Below are 14,423 nucleotides of genomic sequence, written 5' to 3' on the forward strand. Positions count from 1 at the left end.
TGACAGCGAGACCTGGAGGGGCGTGATTGGGAGGAACGGCCCCCCTGATCTGAATCCGAGTGGTGTTTTGTTGTTGGACTTCTGTGCTCGTCATGGATTGTCCATAACGAACACCTTGTTCAGACATAAGAGTGTCCACATGTGCACTTGGCACCAGGACACTCTAGGCCGCAGTTCGATGATCGACTTTGTAGTCGTGTCGTCGGACTTGCGGCCGCATGTCCTGGACACTCGGGTGAAGAGAGGGGCGGAGCTGCAATGGGGTCCTGCCCCAAGTGGAGGAGTTTACATATCTCGGGGTCTTGTTCACGAGTGAGGGAAGGATGGAGCGAGAGATCGACAGGCGGATCGGTGCGGCGTCCGCAGTGATGCGGGCTTTGCATCGGTCTGTCGTGGTGAAGAGAGAGCTGAGCCGAAAGGCAAAGCTCTCGATTTACCGGTCGATCTACGTTCCTACCCTCACCTATGGTCATGAGCTGTGGGTAATGACCGAAAGAACGAGATCTCGAATACAAGCGGCCGAAATGAGTTTCCTCCGCAGGGTGGCCGGGCTCTCCCTTAGAGATAGGGTGAGAAGCTCGGTGATCCGGGAGGGGCTCAGAGTAGAGCCGCTTCTCCTCCACATCGAGAGGAGCCAGATGAGGTGGCTCGGGCATCTGGTTAGGATGCCTCCTGGACGCCTCCCTGGTGAGGTGTTCCGGGCACGTCCCACCGGAAGGAGGCCCCGGGGCAGACCCAGGACACGCTGGACAGACTACATCTCTCGGCTGGCCTGGGAACGCCTCGGGATCCCTTCGGATGAGCTGGTGAATGTGGCCGGGGAGAGGGAAGTCTGGGTTTCCCTGCTTAGGCAGCTGCCCCCGCGACCCGACTCCGGATAAGCGGAAGAGAATGGATGGATGGAGTGTGTAAGCTTTTCTGGGACCTTCCATTCTTCTGCCATGTGTTTTAATGAGTGGGCTGAAGGCCTTGCTGTCTTTGCTGCTATCCCCACAATGACCTATAGTGATTCATCAGCACATGATCTCCAGAACCTATTCATCTGAGCCATAAATCTTGATGTGCTGCTGCAGTCCCACTGGCATTTTTTTTTCCAAGATGATGCTGCTGTCGGAGTGTTTTTCCATTTTTATTTAATGTACTTCTCCGAGCTTCATAAAATAATGCACAGGCTGCTCATATTGAGTGCATATATATATATATATATATGTGTGTGTGTGTGTGTGTGTGTATGTGTTTGTTTTTTTAATTTGCCTTCTGTTCTTTGTGCCAATCAGACGGCAGGTTTCCAGGAGATGCTAACAGACGTGGAGATCCTAGCGCTTATTGTAGGTTGTGTGTGCCATGACTTGGACCACAGGGGCACCAACAATGCTTTCCAGGCCAAGTAAGTGTACCTGCTGTCTCCATCTGTTGACGCCAAAGTTGTACACAAACACGCTGCCTCCTACACTGTTTTAAAGTGTGTTTAAAACAGATGTGTTTTTTTCCATCCAACATGTTAATTCTTATTTCATGTGAAGGCTGACACTATTTTGGGCTATTTGAAGTTTTTAATGAATGCTAAAATACACCATGAGCAAGAATTAAGCTTAGAAAATTCCAGTGCTACCAGTTGCACTATGATAAAGAAAATATTGCAACAGTTGGAGTTTGTTTCTTATTATGAGTTAAACAGTCTTGAAATATAGATGACTGTTCCTTTGGCAAATGCTAAATCGGTTCAAGTGACGAAAACAAAATGAGCTCTTGTAATGAGCTCTGAAACAATAGATTTTTCCCTTTTGAACTTCTATTCTGCATATAAAAGAATAGACTTGTGGCTGTGGTAATCTGATATCTTGTTGCCAGAGTGAGCAGTAGCTGTGACTTTCTTTTTTTAAGGAATTGCAACATATGCAATGTTTATTTTTTTATTTTGTTTTTGTCACACTATGAAATCTCTGCTGCTACAAGGAAAATTGTAGTCAAAGTACAAATTCTATGTGTGGAAAAGTAGGGGAATTTTGCAATTTAATATGATAACTTTCTTTAATACACATTAGAGAATGACCATATTCAGTGTTTGACATTTCAATTTCAGCTGCAGTTTAGGTTATGAGTCTCAAGCTTCCTTTATTATTGAGCCGTAAGTTGGAAACTGAGTGCAATGTGAATGGGTGAGGCAATGGCAACAGACTTCCAGAGCAGTCTTTGTTGAATCCTGATTGTGTTATTCCTCTTTTTGTGATCCCAATGTGTGTTTGTGTGTGTTGCAGGACGGGTTCAGCCCTGGCTTTGCTTTATGGGACCTCTGCTACACTGGAGCACCACCACTTCAACCACGCCGTTATGATCCTGCAGAGCGAGGTGCGCTATGTTCTAATATCTGCTGCAATGCAGTTACCATTCGGCTTCTGATAATGCTTACCACTGCATGTTGTTGTTGTGCAGTACATTTTGTGTTATGTGATCACACACACCATTTCCAAACAAGCACTTAAGGATATTAACCCCATCCTTCTCAAACACGATATAGTTTTTAAACTTTAACCAAATGACACAATTGCATCGCTTCAGAAAAAAAAAAATAAGTATGTATCTTTTAACAGTTGCATCAAACTTTGTTAATTTTAGTAAAGTGTACAGAATACACTAATATTAAAGTGTGTCTTTCATGAGTACATTTCATACTACTGGTAGTGATCACCATGGGCCTGATTTTCTCCAGACATTGTGAGTGTCTGCAGGAGAAGCACAAGTGAAACTAATTTTGGTATCAATGCTACAAGTTACTCTCAAACCAGCATGCACAGAACTGGCAACCAGTGCACCTAACTGGAATGTTTTCCCTACTTTGACACACCAAAATATCTGTTGAGAAAAAGACCCATTAGTGTTGCAGGTGGAACTGTAAAAAGAAGATCAGACTCTCATATCTCATGGCTTTCAAAATGCTGTGAAGTTACAACCAAGAGGAAGTTAGGTTAGAGCTCTGTATAAAGACTTGAAACAGAGGGCAACAGCGAGCCTGACTTTGTTCAAAAGTAAAACGTGACAGCAAACCAACAGAATCTGAGACAGAAGTAGGCAAGTTTGATCCTCAAGAGCAGCAGTCCTGTAGGTTTTAATGGTTTTCCTGCTCTAACACGCCAAATTCAAATTAAATAGATTCAACATCTTATCAAATTGTGCTCAATGATTCATTAATTGATTCAGGTGTGTTGAAGCAGGGTGTTGTATCGGATGGACACGTTTACCAGTTTTGTTCATTTTGGCCACCAGAGAGCATTGGTTAGAATGCATAAAGATAAAAGGTTCCTTTTGGTTTGGGCTGTTTATTGACATTAGTATGTGTGGTTTCTGAAACCTTATGGTGCCCCTGGACACACCATCAGTGATGTAACCTGGGATCACAGGGGGTTTCAGGTCTTTCAACAATCAGACCCCTCCTCCAGGCGACCCAGCCAGGGTTGATCAGGCCCCAGCTTGTGTCCAGGTAGCGCTACCCTACTTGCCATGCCTCTCCCCTCTTGATCCACAACCACCTTGATGCCACTTCTGCTACGTTGGTGGCTAACTTAACAGCCCTTCGCTGACTTCTGTGATGCCCAGCATCTTGTTGGCCCTGCAGAGGGATTGGCCCACAAATCCTCGGCATCCCACTTCGATGGGTTGGCATCGTGCCCGCCAACTATTGTTCCGGCACTCCTCCACTAGCTCTGAGTCCATCCACTAAACAGAGATATAATACAACAAAAGTGTGCAGTACATTTCACAACACCATACATATTACAAACAAACATGCTCAGCATGCAAATACCCACAGTTGTACAGTAGTACAACAAGGAAATAAGACAATACTTGGTAAGGATATATAAGGAAAAAGCTACGTTTGGGGCTGCTGAGCTACACCTTTATGTGTTGTAACAACAGCAATATCTGGCTGAATGAACACAATATACACTCCAGGTGCGAGCTAATAGGCGAGCCAACAAAACGTAAATACTCACTGGTTGCATATGTGTACACAGTCTTAAACCAGGAAAAACCCAAAAAACGTGAACAGTCAGACTTTATTCCTAACTAATGAAAAAAACAAATACTTCCACCACTGCACTCAGTACATCTGCTGTGTTCCTCTTCCACTGAAGGAGTGCAGCCGAGTTTCGCCTGACTAATTAACAAGCGGCCAATTAAGCTGCCAGTTAAGGGCAACCTTTTCTAACACAGGGAAACCTCTAAACTTACGGGACTGCGACTCTCTTCCATAACCCTGGTCCAAGACAAAAACTGATTATGGTCGATTCAAGTTTAAAGATGTCATATTTAGATTTTTCTTGTTTTATCCTTTTTTCTGTCTATACTTAAGCACTGGACCTGTAAGTGGACAGAGTGAAGTAAAACTCATAATTATTTACACATCATGTTACTGTAAGTCCTATAAGTTTTTCCAAGGAGGATAAAGGTAGGGCAAATGGCGATTTAAACAGCCCTTTCAACCACAAATCTACCTGTGATGTAAGACAGAGACCAACATACTCCACCAACAACATGACAACACTTTAATAAAACTTCTGGCCACTTAGGTTTGGGCTAAAATACATTATTTTTACTAAGTGTCACCTTTATGGGTGCCATTTTATTGTTTGCCTTGTGTTATTGTATTTCCTAAACTGCCAGAATATTCGTTTGAAGTCACAAGACTTATACAACATATATATATATATAAAAAAAAAACTCTGTCTTCCTGCAAAAAAGAAAAAGAAATAGAATAAGATCATATGCTACCCATTCTGTAAAATGAGAAATTTAAAAATGTCCTTTTAAATTTTAGTACAAAAGCTACACTTTAATCACATCTTGATTTTTCATTCATAGTGGTGTACACAGGCTAAATAATGTGCCACTGTCCAAATATTAGTGGAACTTTCCGTAAATGAATAAAAAATGTGGAAGGCTGCTTTTTCCTTAAAGAAAAAAAGGAGCTTGTGCTCAGAGTGCTTGAAGGCAGCCATGTGCTGCCTTGGTGTGTGCTACATGTGAGTAAATAAACAAATCGCTCATGCTGCCCTCAAATCAATGTAATTACAGAGATGATAGAGTTGGTGGTAATTGGTTGAGAGAGACATTTTACCAGGTGAGTGGGTTTCATGAAGTTGTAATTGGAGGTGTTTTGAGGGAGCAGCTGAGACGAGGCTTAGTAGTGGGTTCCAGTGGCTTCATTATCATGGTGATGACAACACAGTAAGCTGACAAATGTTTGCTTGGAATATCATATTGGTGTCTGTTGATACTGGAGGTTTAACTGTCGTTGTCCTTAGTTAATTAGCTTACAAATGAATACTGTGGCTAAATCAAATAGATGAGACAGCTCATACTTCAGTCAGCCAGGCTGCACCAGCCATTAATGACTGAGTAAACTTTTACACGTCACCCACTTCTTTTGTGCCTCTCGGTTTTCTCTAGTTATTCTCACTCCGGGTTTCGTCCTCCATCTGCTCCAGTTGTGACAGAATGAGAGATGTCCTTTGTGTTTCTGCCGTTATGTAGTTCAATATTTTATGGGAACACATGAGCTGATGAAAGGAGTTAAAGGCATGTTGGCACAATTTTCAGAGCTGAATACTCAGGGTTTAAAACAATGGTTATCTAGCTATAAAGAGCTTTGCCAATTCCGAAACCATTCTTCTCTTCAGCTTTAGCCAGTGCTGACATTACTTTAAGAAATTTATCAGACTTCAGTCAGCTGTGGCCACAAAACGCTCCACAGCTTTTTCCACATATGCAGTAGCACCCCTAAGACTTAGAAAACACACTGTGGTTTGTTAAATTGGTTGAGTTTACCTTTTAATAGGGCACATTAAACAGTGGGATGCAGGCAGAAAAGAGCAGATGTGCCAATACTTCCCCACTATTGTAGGAATCTTTTAGTATGGAATCTGAAACGGTCATGCTTGCATGCTTTTTAACACTCTTTTCTTGTGATAACAGGGTAATTTATCTTATTATCTTGAGAAAACAAACTATGTTTTTTAGAGATAAAAGACTGTTCAAATGCAGGGTGGCGATGGGGCTGGAGCTGTTCCTGGTCCATCACAGAACTATAATAGAGAGACAAACATTCAGTCAGACTCACTCTCACTCCTAACGAGAATTTAGTAACTTAAATCAGCCAACATGCATGTCTTTGGACTGTTTGAGGAAAATGGTAGAGAACCCACGCATACACATACAAATTTCCCTGAGGACTCTCCAAAGGGATTAATAAAGTATTTCTATTCTATTTCTATTCTAACATGAAAACCACACTTAGAAACATATATTTTTTTATATATACACTGTAAGAATTATAAAAATAAGAAAAATTAAGTATGTATATTAATAAATTATATTGAATTTTATTGAGTGTGTTTGTGATCTGCTGGAAGCTGTGATGGTTTCCAGTCTAACTGCTGTAGGAATGAAGGACCTGCAGTAGCTCCTTCATGGTTTGGATGCAGCAGTCTGTGTCTGAAGGAGCCCGGCAAGGCTGTCAGTGTTCGGGAGGGGTGTGGGGCAGTAGGGAGGGGGACTGTCCATCATCATGGACAAGTGTTTAGTCATTACTGTCTTCTCTCCCAACACCCCAATTGGTGGGTCCAAGGGGCATCCCAGTACAGAGCTGTTTTATACTGGGATGCCTCAGTACAGTCAAGTCAGCAACGGACACAAGCTGACGTCAGATCAAGGAATGTTCATCACTGATCACTGCATTCAATTTTACTTCTATCAAGTATCTATCTATCAGGTATCTATCAAACCACGAAGTTTTACCAATTCTTCATTTGCAGAATTACATACATACCATAACTGTAGCCCTGCCCCAGCTGTCATGTGATCTATTTTAATAAATGAAATCAGGTGTACCACAGTAACCAATTAATTTTGAGCCCATCTTGAAAAAACAAACTTTTTTTTTTGAGATAATGAGATAAATTCACAAGAAAACAGTCCTCATTATCTTGAGATAACAAGAAAATTTACTTGTTATCTCAAGATAATAATTAAAAAAGAATAATAGTGGAGCACAGCTAATCTCGGCTTCCGTATTGTAGGGCATTAGATTGTGCACAGATTTAACACACAATTGGTGGACAGTAAATAAAGTGAACTGTAATATGAGGAGTGATTTGCTCACAGTGTTGATATTTTTCACACTGCTGTGACATATTGGGATGCTTGGTTAGGATATGAATGTTATGATTAAAATTGATGTGTATCCTGCTATGACAAGTGAGCCAGCAAACTAAAACTACATCTGATTTTGTGCCTTGAGCTATTGAGGCAACAGCAGAAAAGCCTTTTGAGCAAAACAGCAGGAGCTAGTTCAACTTAGCTTCAATGGAGACATGTTCCTAAGAAGTGATGGTAGGGGGTGTTTAAGCTGTTACATTTATTCTAATGCAGTCCCATCTAGATTTGCTGGTCAGAAAAATTTCAGTGGGGTTGTGTGTAGTACTTGTGTGTAGGTACATCTTGCCTGCAGTGGGCATAATGGTTCATTGACAGCAAGCTAAGCTAAGCTAATCAGAAAGGGACAAGCAGAAAAGTGAACTTTCTGAAATCTAAGATATTTCGGCACTGTTGGAGCAGGAGCTGTAGTGTGGATATTAAAACCACTTCAGATCAAAGTAAGGACTGGGCCCACATAATATGGTACATTTGGAAAAACAGGCTGTTTTTGAAACCACCAAGGATGTGTCGCTATGGTAGCAGGTGAGAAAGCATGAAAACTGTCTCATTCCATGTAAATATACACAGTAAATACTAATCTGGTAGCAATTTTGTTTGTTACGCTGTCTTGCGGTACCTCCATTACTGAGGTGGCAAGTCCTAATTGCTTCTGCCGACATGAACAGCAGTATGGATGCCTGGACTGGCAACGTTAGGCAGTGGTCTGCATTTATGGATAAGGGTATCTTGTCTGGTGATTTCAAAGTTTTTCTGTTTTTCATATTAGTTAGACATCAGAGCATTCATATAAACTATAATTCTTCTGACAAAAAAATATTTTAATTGACTATCCACAATGGAACATAAAACACTAATCTGGTTATCTTAAATGATCAAACATTGGTAAAGAAATAGTTTTAAACTTTTGAAAAGGCTTTTAATTTTCTACTTTGTTTTCATAGTTTTGTTATAGCTAGCATTGGCTGCAGGACAACACGTACATGACTGGTTACTTTTACTGACTAAAAGTATTATTTTCTGGTCAAAATGTTGCCCTAATAAAAGCAAATAATGTTACATTTCAAAATATCTCCCAAATTAGTCATCAACTCTCAACAACACTGCAGCCCCTCATGTCTTAGTCTGTTAGCATTTACTAGCATAACACTACATTAAGCTGGACGGCAACATGGATACGTACAATTTAGTGTCAGATTGACAACTATTCACTATTCAAGTTTTATGTGTTTTTGTCGTTAGGCATATAATCTAGTGTTTCCTCGGCCATGACAGCATGTCATTTCTTCTCTGTTCTCTGTATGTCTGGTTTTCCTCCCCAATGCGAACTCACTGCCATCAGTGAACAACCAGCTTCAACCACTGCCCCCTCTGTGTCACACAGACATGTTTTTCACTTTCAGGGAAGATTTGGAAAAATGGCAGCAGCAAAACATAACTTGACAAATAAAAAAAAAATAAAATTAAAATAAAACCACTTCTTCTTCCAAACTAGTAGGCACTGTGCATGTCAAAAGTGTTATAATGGTATTAAATCTCTCCATCATGTAAAACAACTTATAGGACCACTTTAGCGTCAATGTAAATATGTCAGCTGGACTCTCTAATCAGATTGATTTTCATCTGAAGGATGAAATATTTGTCTATGTAAACGCAGCTATTGCTAAGGAAATAGCCTGATTGTCCTCTGACATGCACAGATATGCCACCTCAACAATGGTGGTGGATTTACCTCTGGTGTTTGCTTGGATTAGTCTATACTTCTTGCTCAAACTGCTATGCTTTTTCTCGCTTTTCTTTCGGTTTGAGTTGTTCTAGAGAATTAAGATCTAACTCTTGAGGTGGATCAGTTCTGACTATATTTTAGCTTTAGATCTCTGGTCAGGAAAAGCTAAATTGCCTCTTCAAAATGAGAGTATTCATAATTACTTCATAAAACCCCGCTCAAAAAAAAAAAAAAAAAGTGATGTGCATGCGAAATATAATAAATAATTCATCACGAGCTTTTGTCCTTTTTTTATTCTCTCTGTGTGTGCAATTGTAAAAGTGCAGTGTGAGTTCAATATCGTGTTATCTGTGTTTATGTTTCCCCACAGGGTCACAACATCTTCTCCAACCTCTCGTCTACAGAATACAGCAATCTCATGCAGCTGTTGAAACAGTCGATTCTGGCCACAGACCTCACACTTTACTTTGAGTATGTTCTGCTAATCACACTAAACTGTGAGACATCCACAGAGTCCAGAGCACATTTACACTGAAGCACACTATCAGACATATCTCTCTGCTAATGCTTATTAAAAGGTTGCAGGTTGCTTGTTTTAGGTAACATCGCCCCCTTGTGGATTTAATGTAAGTTACACCACCATGTAAAAATTTCTTGCCTCCCTTTAGGAATAGAAACATGTTCTTTGAGCTTGTCAAGAAGGAAGAGTACAATTGGAACGTAAAGGCTCATAGAGACATGTGCAGGTAATGTTCTGCCTCTTTGTTTCTTTGTGTGCCTAAAAGTAGATTTTTTGTAATTTACATCACAGTTCCCAATGCTTAAAATAAACCTGTCCTCTTCTCAGATCCATGATGATGACAGCATGTGATCTTGGCGCTGTCACAAAGCCCTGGGACATATCACGCAAGGTGACAAATACAAGTAGTAAAATGTGCAGATGTATTTCTGAACCATTCATCTTGAGCTAAGATGAAATAAGATGGAAATAATAAGCAATGATCCACTTTTCTCCATCTCAGCTTAAAATTTGAGAATGTGCTACTTTTCATTTAATGATATAACCACCAGGTACTTTTCATAGATTTTTAACAATAAGGGTCAGTCCCAATTCTTAGTCCTACTCCTCTGGTTTGCAGTGATAAGACCCCTCCTTTTTTTCTCTTTTTTTGTGAAAGATCAAGGAGAAATACTAATTTAGCATTTCAAACCCAGCTGAAGGGTCTCTGTTCCTGAAAATGGAGGGGTTGAGCTAAGCAGAGCCAAGGGAAGTAATTGGGAATGGGTCTGAAGAAAAAAAATATATTGCAGTAACATCTGCAAATGTAAGTTCCTGCCCTGCACAAACCTTTTCTCTCTCTTCAGGTTGCAGAGTTGGTGACGAGCGAGTTCTTTGAGCAAGGTGACAGAGAGAGATTGGAGCTGAAACTCACGCCCTCTGTGAGTAAATCAGACCAGCTTTGCTTTTGTGCATTTTGCAGTTTCTCTCACCTCTGTGCCCTCTAAGAGCTGATGATGCCGAAGCAAAGATATATTTTCTCTGCTGTGCCAAAACATACTGACTGCGGGGGAAACATGAGAGGTTGTGTCTCATAGTGTGAGAAAAGTGTTGGGTCAGCTTGACCGCTTCACTGCCTTGCTGCTGTGCTGAGGGAGGGAGGGTATGCCCTGGATTTATAGCTTGTTTTTTTATTCATTCATCTGCAAACGTACAGACCAAATCTTTTTTTGTAAAAATAACTTCTAACTGAAGAGAAAGTTAGTTTTTTTCTTCATTCAGAATTATTTTTGCCGATCTCAGCCCTGCCACCAGAAGAAGAAAATGGTCTGAATGATTGAGAACTTTTTGAGGCTGAACTGTGTTGCAAGTCAATCAAAAGGAAAAACCAGGAGCTTTCTGCATGCAATTAATGACTGTTGAGTAATCGAGGCAGGCCACATTGCCACCCCTCTGAAATAACTAATTCAGTAGCCTCAGGTCTGCTGCTTGTGTCAGACCTTTAGCGCTCTATGTGTGGGTGTTGGAAATGAAATATTAACTTCTGAGTCCTAGCCTGGTAACTATCTCTGAAGCACAGCCTCAGTGGAGCCTCTTAAGTTCAGGCTGCAGAAGAATAAGGGAGAATAGAAAATGTGCGTGAAATAAACTGAGTTGCCTTGAGAGCTGAAGGAGAATTCTCTCAAACCAAAGCACTAACAGCGGCACTTTAGGGCCTGTAAGCTTGAAGAATGTAGAAGAAAATAAACTCTTATCTTTTGCGTTTCAGGCCATTTTTGACCGAAACAGGAAGGATGAGTTGCCAGGGCTTCAGCTGGAATGGATTGATGGAATCTGTTCGCCGCTCTATGAGGTAACATTTTGAAGATTCATTGCTCTCCAGCCTTTATTGTGTCACACTTGTCACATGTCTGCCTCTGACATGAGTTGTTCCTCACTTTCTCAGTTATTGTCCTCCACTGACGCCAGCAGTGAAACTGTCACTGACAACTATTCAGCTGTCTTTTCAGCCACAGATTTTTCTCTGAAAGAGAAATTCTTTTTATTAAAAGCTCTGAAACAACTCCAAGGTTGCATCCTGCTCTTTTGAGAATAGCAGAGTGAGTGTGCACTTTCTGATGCGTGAAAGCTCAAATAAGTGAGTGAATAGAGCTGTGATGTAAGTCGGGTTAAATCCCCTCAGTAAAAGACTTCGATGTGCACAGTAATAAAATTGCTGACTTTTGGCTGCATACTTTACCTTAGACACCCCGAAAACCAGGCTGATTCTGTTGACAGATCTTTGCTCAGCCAATATGGTGATCTGAGTTAGAGCTGGTGGTTACCAGAGAAAGAGATAGAAATCTATGCTGTGTCCTTGCTGGTATAATAATGTGACAGTGTGTCTCTGAATGACATCACCTGCCCCTCCCATTGCCAGCAGTTATGGTTGTGTGGGAAGAAGAAGAAGAAGGTTGACTTACGGAAGAGATCAGGTCCGTTAAGATATAGGGCATATTGGAGTTAAATTCATGAATGTCAGACAGAAGTTAAAGCAGACTAATCTTTGCTGGGCTGTGTTTTCACCATTGTTACAGTCTGTGCTGTGTTGATAAAAAAAACATCAAAGCTGTGTGTGTCTTGTCTGCGTGGGGGGTTTGTCTTCACGCTGCCTCATGTAAAAGGCTGATGTTTGGAGAATGCAGATATGGAGCTTGCCATCGTGCTGCTGCCAATTAAACTTGTGAGGGGGAGAACATAGGAAGTTCAGAGGTGACAGGGTTTTTTTTTTCCCCCCGTGGGTGGAAAAGATCTTGTTCTTGATCTTACTGATCTCCTTCTCCTGATGGTAGCTTGCTACTTTGTGGAATATTAATCCACCATTATATAACATTCCATCCTGTCTGGCAGTCCCTGTCTTCCACTGAGTCTGCTCCAGTGGAATAATGCACAAAGCAATGATGTCTCACTGAGGGTTTTGACCACTGAGAAAGAGTGACAATATTCTCCTCTTAAAAGAAATGAATGAATTAATGCAGAAACAAACAAATTAATTTAACTTGCAGAGTTCAATTTGCAGTCGCAGAGATTAAATAGAGATTAAATAGATTAGAAAGTTTAACAGCTGTTAGGAATACAGTAATGCTTAAAAGTTTCTGAACATTTTATCATTTTCTGTTCATCTTGGTAAAGACAATATTAGAGGCTTTAAGTAGATAAAGTGATCCCAATGGAAAATTTTTCTTGGACAAAATGATTCCACAGTACATACCCATGAGTGGCAAAATGTATGTGAAACTTTGCAATTACAGCTGAACATTTCTGTCCTGCATTTTAATTCTAGCCCATTTTTTCTGTGCAGCTCAGTTTAAACTCTGGATGTTTTTGCTCATATGAACTCCTTGCTTCAGGTCCTTACACAACATTTCTGTTGGAGTAAAGTCAGGACTTTGATTTGGCCATTTCTGAATGTTAACGCTACATCTTGCTGCATGACACACTTTTTGTTGAAATTCCCTTCACAGATGTCCTGACATTCAGCCTCAGAATTCACAGGTATTAATGAACTGGTATGATTCTGTGAATGATAAGAGGTCAGTCTGACCAATTGGCAGCAAAACAGACAAGAACCTCTACACCTGTAAACATAACTTATGATTTAAACTGTTTCTGTTTTGGCTTCAGCATTACAGAGCTGTTTGGATTGTACATGTGATCGATTAGCAAACTAAAGGGTACATTTTAGAGAGTAGTGACTTTCATCTTGCAGTCCTATTTTCCACACTGTTCTCGCCATTTCTTTTTCCTGATGGTGGACTTGTGGCAGCCAGTGTCAGAGAGGCTCTTACTTACACTGGGTCAGTTTGTTCCATCTCAGATTATTACAGTTTGCTCTTGAAATGATCTGTGCCTCAATATCTCCTGTAGTTTACAACATTGCTCAGAGCTTTTTCTGTTTTCACCCCCAAACTATGGAACAGCCTCCCTATCCATATTAAGGCCTCACCAAGCGTGGACATTTTTTAAATCTCATTGAAAGACTTATTTTTACTTTCTAGCTTTGAATTCAGACTGAGTTTTGGCTTTTCTTGCTGAATATTAGTTTTATGCTTGTCTTTTTATTATCTTTTATATATGTTTTATTGTTGTGTAGTATCCATTTTATTTGTATTTTATCTCTTCTAGTGGCACAGCACTTTGGTCAACATATGTTGCTTTTAAATGTGTTTATAAATACAGTCGATTTGACTTCCTAAATTTCCCCAACTATTCACCCTCTCTGACAGAGGGCTGTTGGAATCCAAACACTTCAGCCTGATTAGAAAATGCTATTTTTCTCAGGTTCCTCAAAAATCTCTTCTATGCATGCTATGATATACCTTAATTGTTGTGAAGATCAGGCACTGATAGATCTCTCTCATACCCGACTATGATTGAATAAAAGTGCTTCTACTAGCATGTTATATTGATGTTTTTATCTGTAAATTAATTAATGACAGTCTATTTTGCTTCATTTGTTGAACCTGATTCTTCTTGTGTAAAGGATTTACACACAAATCATTTCTGTAAAACTACATGGATGTGGACTTTTCCCCCCAATCATTAAAATGTATACGTTCAGCTTTCAAAGCTCAGTATATTTGTACCTGTGCAGCTTTCCCTTTTACATATACTAAACAAATTGCCCAGAGCAGACATTCAATACTCGTATCAAACAATGGCTTCACATATAACTCTTATACAAATGCACAAGAAAAAAAAAAGTTTGGACTTGTTTCATGAGTTAAAGTCATACACACACTATATTTTCATGTGAAACAGGGTTAATGAAACTGTAACTAATTACAGGCTCCCCTGGAAACTAGAAAAACACAGCAGACACATTAGAATAACAAAATCCTCTCGTTTGTCAAAAAGAGGGTGACAAACTTTACTACACTGCTAGCTAAACTTTGACTTCAACATTAGAAAAATGGCAAAAGAAAGTAATTTCAGCCACATATACAT

General features: G+C 40.2%; 1 protein-coding gene across 1 annotated transcript in view; it reads left to right on the forward strand.

Moving 5' to 3' along the window:
* pde11a (phosphodiesterase 11a) overlaps window positions 1-14,423 on the forward strand; it is a 49,544-nt gene that overhangs the window by 29,025 nt on the left and 6,096 nt on the right. Inside the window, exons 13-19 of the mRNA XM_042000804.1 lie at window positions 1,278-1,387; window positions 2,259-2,349; window positions 9,309-9,409; window positions 9,607-9,684; window positions 9,786-9,849; window positions 10,304-10,378; window positions 11,206-11,289. Coding sequence (XP_041856738.1) covers window positions 1,278-1,387; window positions 2,259-2,349; window positions 9,309-9,409; window positions 9,607-9,684; window positions 9,786-9,849; window positions 10,304-10,378; window positions 11,206-11,289 — 603 coding nt within the window. The remainder of the gene's footprint in view (window positions 1-1,277; window positions 1,388-2,258; window positions 2,350-9,308; window positions 9,410-9,606; window positions 9,685-9,785; window positions 9,850-10,303; window positions 10,379-11,205; window positions 11,290-14,423) is intronic.

Source organism: Melanotaenia boesemani, chromosome 12, assembly GCF_017639745.1.
Source record: "Melanotaenia boesemani isolate fMelBoe1 chromosome 12, fMelBoe1.pri, whole genome shotgun sequence".
In the NCBI taxonomy this organism is placed as follows: domain Eukaryota; kingdom Metazoa; phylum Chordata; class Actinopteri; order Atheriniformes; family Melanotaeniidae; genus Melanotaenia; species Melanotaenia boesemani.